The sequence below is a fragment of the Zingiber officinale genome, chromosome 8A (assembly GCF_018446385.1).
Source record: "Zingiber officinale cultivar Zhangliang chromosome 8A, Zo_v1.1, whole genome shotgun sequence".
In the NCBI taxonomy this organism is placed as follows: Eukaryota; Viridiplantae; Streptophyta; class Magnoliopsida; order Zingiberales; family Zingiberaceae; genus Zingiber; species Zingiber officinale.
This window is the reverse complement of record NC_056000.1, coordinates 11,951,198-11,961,057: the sequence shown is the minus strand read 5'-3', so window position 1 is coordinate 11,961,057 and position 9,860 is coordinate 11,951,198. Positions and strand designations below refer to the sequence as shown.

Here is a 9,860-nt window from a genome sequence, read left to right as displayed (position 1 = left end):
GCTACACTTTCTTAAAATTAACGAGTTGGGATTGCAAATTATATTCTAAATTCAAATTCAGGGTTAATCCTACTAAATGGTATTATAAATTATATCAGATGTTTTTTACCTATAAAATAAAAAGGATTCCTATTGAAATCCCAGCACAGCGACGCCACTGTCTGCCCTTTTCCCTAACTTTTCAAGTAATGAGGCAATTGATTTCCTTTCACTTGAAGAAACTGGCCATGCACCAAACAAGTCCCACCTATCTAAAAAGATCAAAGCTCCTCTATAATTTTATCAACACATTTTTTTCTTTTTTATTAAAAAATAATAAAAACGTAATATATGTAAAACTTCATCCTAAATGCAATAAAATCGAAAAAAATATATCTTTCCTCAATCTTAAGTTTGAATTCTTCTTCCAAAAACAGGTCTTCTATAATGTGGAGTTCCTCTTACTTGATAGGCCCGCCCAACTTGCACACCTCAATCAAGCACCTCCCATATTGTAATTTTAGAGTCATAATTATAATTATAAATGTCTAATATAATTTATTAAATAAGTCATAAATTAATGTCATAAAATTTAGAATTAAAGAATTTTATTTAAAAACTTAATTGTCATGAATATAATAGTGTGGATATTATATATACAATTTTTGATTTACTGAGAAGTTAAATTAGAAATAAGTCAACTTAGACAATTAAAAATATTAGTTATGGTCCTAGTTTGCAATATGAAGGTTTTGTTATGTACCCACCTATAAAACTCTGTAAATGTTAAGGAAATATCCAAATTGAAGATCATTGTCCAAAATTGACTGCAAACTACGAGTTCTAGTACACTTCTGCAATTCTAATTATTATGTTTGTGAACTTTTAAGAATCGAATAGAGTTTAGGATTTTATATTAAACTCTTTCAAACTAGTTTAGTCAATTCTAGATCAGTTGCAATTGTTAAAGGGAGAAATGAGCTTAGTAAGTTTATTTCTTAGTGTCTTCAGAGGAAGAGAGGTTGAAGCACAAGGATAAAAATATACATTTGGCAAACACCCCTAAAGATAAACGCAAGAGAAAAATTGTGACTACTAAAGATTTATATATATGTGAATAAACAAAAGCAAAATAATGACAAGAAATGTCGTTTCTTCTTTAACAATCTTGACATGAGAATGTTCTAAGTACTATGCATGATATGTGAAAAAAGAGTACATTTTTAAATTTAGTTTGTTCTGAATAAATTTAGCTTTAGTAGATAGAAACATTTGGTGGTTAGAGTCTGGTGTTATTATTAATATAAGTGTTTCAACATAGGCTACCTGAGCTACCGAAAGCCAATCATATTGAAAGATGCATTTATGCAGATGATAGCAAATCAGTCGAAGTGGAAGTAATAGAGTATTTTAGATTGTTGTTAAACATTGATTATTATTTAAACTTAATAGATACTTTTGTTATAACGTCACTTAGACCGAATTTGATTTCTATTTATAATTTGGACAAATTTGATTATTGTTGTTCATTTGAAAATAATCAGTTCAGTTTATCTATTAATTCTAATATTATTAGAGTTGGTCCATTTATAATTTATGACAATCTATATATGTTTGATATAAATGCTTTTTATATTGAAATCCTAAATGTGTAATCACGTGGTAATAAGTGTAAATTTAATAATAAAAATTTAGGTGTATTATGACACAAACGTTTAGGACACATCTCTAAAAATAGAGTTAAACTATTTGTATCCATTGGAATTTTACACTTCATTGATTTATACACCTAAACATTTGTGTTGAATGCATTAAGGGAAAACAAATCAAAAGAAAGAAAGAGGATGCATATAGAGTTACAAAAGTATTGGAATTAATACATATAGATATTTGTGGACTATTTCCAATACCTTCTTGGAATGGTAATAATATTTTGTATCATTCATAGATAAGTATTCTAGACATGTATACCTATTTCTTATATATGAAAAGGCTTAAACATTGGATGTTTTCAAATCATTCAAGGTTGAAGTCGAGAATCAACTTGACAAAAGAATTAAGAAAGTCAGATATGATCGTAATAGTGAATACCACCGAAACCTTTTATTCAATACCTAAAGGAGTGTGGAATCGTTCGATAGTATACCATGTCAGGCTCACCAATCATGAATAGTGTACCTGAATGATAAAATCTGACTCTTAAGGATATAGTAAGGAGTATGGTTAGTCATTTAACTTTACCAGAGTCACTCTGAGGGAAAAGCATTAAAGATCATAACTTACATTCTAAATCGAGTACCCACTAAAGAAGCTACTAAAACACCTTTTGAGCTTTGGATAAGACAAAAGTTAAGTCTAAAAACATTTCCAAATTTGCGGATGTCCAGTTGAGGTTAAACCGTATCGACCACATGAAAAGAAACTAGACTCCAGAACAATAAGTAGTTGCTTTATTGTATATTCTGAGTAATTACAAGGTTATAAGTTTTATGATCCCAAGATAAAATCAATCGTTGAGATGGAAACTACAATGCTCTTTGAGGATATTGAGTTTGAGGGGAAAAATAAAGTAACAGACTTTATTTTTAAGGAGAAATGTATTGCCACTACTTTCCAAGAGAAAATGGTCCATATTCCTATGATAGCTTCTGATAATAATCATATTTTTTTCTTGTTAGTGATCAGAATGTAATACAAGAATAACAAGACATTATTAATCAACACACAGAAGAATAAACTCAACAACCTCAAGAACCAATGTATGAAGAACAAGTGTCTTTACGTAGGTCCACTAAAGAAAAGATGAGTGATATTCTAGATGATTACATAGTACTACTTCAAGAATATAAAGAAAACAATGGTATGGCAGAGGATGATCTGATTAACTTTCGTTAAGCTTTGCCAGATTCAAATTCTCAAAAGTGGATTGAGGCAATCGATGAGGAGAATAAGTCAAGCAAGACAATAAAATTTGGGAACTTGTCCTATTACCAGAATGTGTGAAATTCATTGATTATAAATGGATTTTTAAAACCAAATGAGATTCAAATGGTAACGTGGAAAGATATAAAACAAGTCGTGCTATACTAAAAAATATGAGATTAACTTTAAAGAGATATTTTGTCCAATTTCAACGAAGAATTCTTTTAGAATGATCATGACACTTATCACAATCTTCGATATGAAACTCTATCAAATGGATGTCAAGACAACTTTTCTCAATGGAGACATTGAGGAAACAATCTATATGGTGCAACTAGAATACTTTGTATTAGGAGATCCAAAGAGTATGGTTTGCAAACTTAAGAAGTTTATCTATGGATTAAAGTAAACTTCTCATGAATGATACCATAAATTTCATCAAATAATCATCTCATTTGATTTTGAGATAAATATAGTAGATAATTATGTGTATCATAAGTTCAGTGAGAGTAAGCATATCTTCCTGGTTCTATATGTTGATGATATTTTGCTTGCCATAAATAATATAGGTATGTTAAACGATACCAAGAATTCTATCTAAATATTTTGAAATGAAAATTCTTGGTAATACATCCTTTGTACTAGGATTCAAATACACTGAGATTGTTCTCAAGGTATTCTTGGATTATCGCGAAGGAACTATATTGATAAGGTGTTTAAAAGATTTAGCATGCAAGATTGTAAACAAAGTAACACCTGGATCGCTAAAGGAGATAAGTTTAGTTTTAAACAGTGCCTAAAGGAAGCCTCAATACTCAAGAAATGCAAAAGAATATTCTGTTGGTGCAGGGAGCACCAGACGATCGAACATAAGTTTTGATTATGGCAAATGGTCCAAAGTTAAGGTTGCTTGTTATCTAACAAGTGTGATTGAACTTGCAGGAAAGTCCTAAGTATTCTTAGGCAAAATTCCTAGTGGATTTTAGACAGGTGGAAAACCATAGGAGGAGGTAACCTTAGGAAAGATGTAGTTGTCGTTAGGCATGAAATCCTGATCCTGGGGATTGAGCGAAGTCTTGGCGGGTCGATATCTTTGGGCAAAATCCTAAAGTCAGGGACTCTATGTGAAAATCCTGGTGGTCGCAGACCAGGTGAAAGTTTGGACCGGTCATGGAGCTGACGCCCAACATGAAGATCTGAAGTCTCGGGCATTGAGCAAAAATTCAGTCGGTTTGGAGGACCGGTCTGACAAAAAGTAACTCTCCTGAGAGGAGTAGGTGAGAACACGCTCCTCGAAGAGGGAACAGTAGGTGTTTGTTTGACCTAGAGTTTTCGGAGAAAATATGAAAGTCAAAATCGGATAGTCCGAAGGCTGTCAAAAGTTATATATTGCTTTACTATTATTTGCTATTTGTCTAACTCTATTTTGCAGGGAAACTAACATTTTACAGGTTGAAGTTTCGACCTTGATTAGTCGACCAAACCTGGGATCGGTCGATCAAATCTCCAAGCAAGCAGAGTAGATTTTCAGCTAGCTGATCGAGTTTGACCAAAGGATTGATCGACCGAACCTGGGGTTCAGTTGACTGAACGGTGGATAGGCGTCGACGTGGTTGGGCCGAGTGGATCAGATCAGATAGGCCAGCAGGATCGGTCGACCAAATGGCAGGATCGGTCGACCGAATGAGGGCTCATCCGAAGCGGTAGAAGTTGGATGGGAAGTCGAGTCGATTCAGGGTAGATCGGTCGACCGATCAACGATGAGTCAAACCTAATCCCAAGATCAATGGATCTGGATCAGGTCTGGGTTGGCTATAAAAGGAGGGATCGACCAGTTGCTTCTTCACGACATTCTAAGATCAAGAAAGAACAACTGTTGCTCTCTTCTATGCTGCTCCAACAATCGACGATCTAATGCTATTCTTCATTGTCAGTAAACCTTATTGTTAATACTTAATTTTCTATACTCTTCTTTGTAAAGAATTTACGAATTAATAGTGAATTGTCTAACGTAAGTGATCAACGATCGTAGTCCTTGAAGTAGGAGTCGTCATAGGTTCCGAACCAAGTAAAATCAAAGGTGTTAGTTTTGCTTTACTTGTTCTTTATTCCGCTACGTTATTCTGTGTTTTCCGAAACGAGTAAAAAAGTCACGAGTGCTATTCACCTCCCTTTAGCACGCATCGATCCTACATATTCCCTATGCTTTGGTTATAGGAAGTATCATGTATGCTCATTAGAAATGTGAATGGAAAGTGATTTTATAGTGAATGAGAGCTTTTAGTCCTACATTGAAAGTTTTGTGCCTATGAAGTTGGTTTATAATGAATCACAACCACTGAAGTTGTGAACATGTATGGGGCGAGGCTTAGATTGTAGTTATGAGGTTGATTTTTAATGAATCACAACTATTGAAGTTGTGAACATGTATGAGGTGAGACTCTTTATCATGTGTGGACCCCATAGGGGGTGCAAATCTAGGACTCAGATTTTATTGAACCCAGGTGGTTGGTGTACAAGTATGACCTACATGCGTTGAATGTTGAACCGATGAGGATAAAATTTATCCAAGTGAATCAATCAATATTTTGTCATCCGAATCTTTCTTTATGACCATTGATCAATGATTGCCAACGATTGACGTTATGCCTCGAGCCTCTATATAAGGAAAGCTACGACCTTAAGTAGAAAAAAGACACATAAGCAAAGAGAATCCATCCACTTTTGTTCCCCTCGTTTTTTTTCTCTGTTGTGCATCTTACTTCGCAGACTCTTTGTGATAGCGTTCGGGTACATGCTCGGTTCACCATGAACAATTAGTACTTGATTATCTAAGTGGTCATTTTATTATATCTTGAAAAACAGACATCCATAGTGACATCGAAACACAGCTGGAGAAGACAAATTTATTAAGGAAACTACGTCAAATACAAACGTCAATATCTTTCTCTCTCGACTTGGCACTCAAGTAGTGGTGACCCACTCGGACTCGACCGACTTAATAGTCGGGTGATGCAACTACTAATGATGAGTCCAATTTTTTCAAGCAATTTAAATTACAAAAATTCTTCAAATATAATAACAGCGAGAATTATACTTGAATTAGAATTTAGCTATTTGTATCCATAAATTAAACTTAAGTACGAATTCATGTCATCGTCCATTCAATTCACTATTTAATTAATTGGTACGTAGCTCTCGTAGTTGGGAGTCAGATGATGATTTGCCACATTGAGAGGTCATTTTTGTGGAGTTCATTCCCATGAGGAAACATATTCATTCATCTGGGAGGCTACTGTCATATCGTAATTTATCTATCTATCTATCTATATTTTATGATTGATCGACGATACTAACCACTGGGATGAATAAATTAATTGGTTATTAACAAATTTCCAACCATTCTTCTTCCGTTGACGCAAGTCCCAAAAAAGTCTTCGTATATATCTCGTCCATCTAGGACATGCTCCTAATTTGCCTCTGTTTTAGCAGTCGATGATCAGGGGCGAAGAGCCACCATACTACTTCCACACAAAATCCGTGAACTGTTGGTTTTTCTTCCACTACAAGTACTGGATTCTGTGTTTCTTCCACAATCTCGCAGTTTTTTTGGATTGAACAAAATCTACCAGTCCAATTTAGATCGTAAAACACAAGTTAGTTGATGTGAACTCAGAAGAAGGTTCAGAGCAAGTTCTGAGCATGCTATTCCCTCCTCTTTCATAATCCAAACCCATGACGACCAGGTTCTTAATTTAATACGAAATGATGATATATCATAATGAATAAATCGGTTGCTTCGATATGCTGTAATGACACTAGCTGGCTAGTGTTACAATAAAGATTAATAAAGTTAACGAGTTGGCGATTGCAAATTATATTCTAAATTCAAATTCAGGGTTAATCCTACTAAATGGTATTATAAATTACATCAGATTTTTTTTACCCATCAAAAAAAAAAAAAGATTCCTATTGAAATCCCAACACGGCAACGCCACTCTCTGCCCTTTTGCCTAACTTTTCAAGTATTGATTTCCTTTCACTTGAAGAAACTGGCCACCAAACAAGTCCCACCTATCTAAAAAGATCAAAACCTCTCCTCTATCATCTCATCAACACATTTCTTTTTATTTTTTAAAAAATAATTAAAACTTAGCATATGTACAAAACTCATCCTAAATGCAATAAGATGGAAAAAGAATGTCTTTCCTCAATCTCTAGTTTGAATTTTTCTTCAGAAAAGATCTTCTATAATGTGGAGTTCGTCTTGCTTGATAGGCCCATCTTGCACACCTCAATCGCCGGCGGCGCCTCCCACCTCGCCGTCCTCCTTCTCATAGTCTCAAAGTTCACTACGCACGCGCCCACGTCCATTTCCGCGACCCTCCTCCTCTCCGCCGCCATCTCCCGCCCCGCGACCCTGTCGTAGATTCTCTCCCACCCGTCTGCCCACCTGCCGCTGCCGTCGCATACCTCCAGGCTTCCGTTGCTCCACTCCGTCCAGCTCCACCCCTGATGGAGCCCCGCCACCACCTCCTCTGCGCACTGACCGGCGCAAGTTGCCTCGCACGGCCGGCACTTCGCCCCGCTCAGGGGTCCCGCGCTGCCCATCGACACCACTAGCACGCCGTAATGCGGCGGCGGGTACTCGTACTGCCGCTCGCTCACCACGCAGAACGGGACGCGTACCTCCTCCCACGTCACGTTCGCAACCGCCAGCTGCGCCTGGAAGGCCGACTCCGAGTTGAGCCGCCGGTAGCCGGCGGCGTAGAGGCGGGGGATGAGGGAGAGGCGGGAGAGAGCGACCTCGGAGGCGGCGCGGTCCCCGACGCCGAGGCGGTCGTTGAGGCCGCCGTACCGGGAGCCAATCGGAACCACGTAAGTCCCTTGCTTGAAGGCGGCGGCAGCGTCGAGGGCGGCGGACCAGTAACCGTCGACGCGGGTGCGCACGATCCAATCGTAGGTGAAATTGCCTTGCGATTCGCGCAGCCTGATCATCCGCAGGCAGCCTTCCACCAGATTAAAGTACTGCAACAATCCCTGCCACAATAAACCGAAAATAAATTAACGAGAACAGGAATAATTAAAACATAATTAATCTTCTGCCAAATTATTTTTATAGTTACCATTAACTAGATCAACAACCCGTATCCCCGATCAAATTATAATCATACATAAATGTACGAATGCAATTATTTAGAGATAGTTTCAGTTAATTAAGAAAATCTTTTTAATGCATTTGATTTTAATGATTATTTTCATTAACTTTATTAGGTCAAGAACTCGATCAAAAAAGGCTTGTTAACAGAGTTAACGGGGGAATGAATTACCTGAATCCCGTTGGGCGAGCCGCTGGCGGTGAGGACCCTCTCTTCCTCGTCAGTCGCCGGAACATTCTGCGGCCGGAAAATGCGGACGGCGGCGATCCTGGGCGCGGCCTTGAGCAGCGACAGTTTGTGCGCGTTCCCGTCGAGCGGGCTGTGGAGGAATAGCTCCGCGTCGGGGAACTCCTCGAGCACGTGCTTCATGATCGAGGGGCCCGTGATCTCGAACCGCCGGGCGCCGCCCACGAGGCAGATCGCAATCCGACTCCCCACGATCCCTGGCGGCGCCTTACCTGATCGGTTGCGGCCGCCAGATCCGACTCCGGATAGGGAACCGATAGGATTAGGCGACATTAGGAAGAGCGCCGGGGGGCTGCCGGCGTAGGCGACGAGGGCGACTAGGAGGAGGAGAGCGGCGACGATGAAGGCCTGGACCGGTCGCCGGTCCAACCACTTGGTGGAGGCGGCGTCTGCGGCTGCAACAACCGCTGATTGAGGGCGGAGGTGGGCGTCGCCGGCGCCGTTCTTCATGCCATTCATATCGCGTCTTCTTCCACGTCCATGGAATTGCAGGAGTTTAGAGAGAGAAGCAGAGGACGTTTCGGGGCGAGGTAAACATGAGCCGGAGATTAATGCGTTGCGATAACAAGGGTATAGATAACGGATGCTGTTTGTTAAATGCCCAATATGCCCTCCTACACTAGTAGAGCCGCCTTCTAGTCGGAGGACTTTATGGGAAAGATAAGTGGGTCCGGAAACTGAAATACGACCTGGCCCGCGTTTGGTCAAATGATAATTCGGGTACGCAAGCGACTGATCGATACTTCGTGGGACCAGGCGCTTGGGTTGGCGATCGAAATCGAAGAGTCGCGTTCGCGGTGAATCACTCAGTTTACGGAGTACGGGATGCCGTCTTTCCTTGAAAGACTATAAAAAGTTTAAAATCTATAATCTTGTTTTTAATGTGAAAAATATTCATATGGAAATATCAAATTGAATTCAAATTTTCATCGAATTTACACAAAATTTGATATTTTATATTTACAGTACAAAATTTGTTCCAAAATTTTATTTTAATAAAGCAATTAAAAAAATATCAAAGTTAAATTCCATTTAATCTATGGGACACCCTGTTTTCCTCTTTTAAAAATAATATTACCAAAACAGAATGATGCTGCAGGACGTCCCAAGATGGAAATAGACAGACCATCTTGGTTAAATAAAACATTGAATTTCATATTTTTAAAAAATTCTTGTAGTTACTGCATTGAAATTATATTGACATAAATTCATATTATATTGAATTATTTTTATGCATTTGTTCGCCTGTAAATTCTTCTTGTCTGATTTATTCCCCTAATTAGTCTTCTGTTTTATTTTGTCCCTATTAGAAAAGGAATATAGAAAGGTTTCATTTGAGAGGTTGTATATAATATAACCACAATTCATTTTTCTCTTTCGTGGATCTCATAAATATATACAAATTAAATTTATTGCTTCAAATAATATTTATTATTGCATAGCGCACCAACTATTAGACTTGGCGTTCAAGTAAAATGAAAATTCAATTGATTAAATCATTTTTCAAATGATTTGAATTTATAGATTCAAAAAAAAAAAAACTTGCCAAAGCTT

At 38.0% G+C, this 9,860-nt stretch overlaps 1 protein-coding gene across 1 annotated transcript; it reads right to left on the bottom strand.

The window, feature by feature from the left end:
- Positions 1-6,900: 6,900 nt before the first annotated feature.
- LOC122011963 lies at positions 6,901-8,838 on the bottom strand. The gene is made up of 2 exons (XM_042568404.1): positions 8,232-8,838; positions 6,901-7,941 (listed from the first exon to the last, which is right to left on the bottom strand). Exons 1-2 carry the CDS (start codon positions 8,763-8,765, stop codon positions 7,150-7,152), a joined length of 1,326 nt encoding a protein of 441 aa, XP_042424338.1. The 5' UTR covers positions 8,766-8,838; the 3' UTR covers positions 6,901-7,149.
- Positions 8,839-9,860: the final 1,022 nt, after the last annotated feature.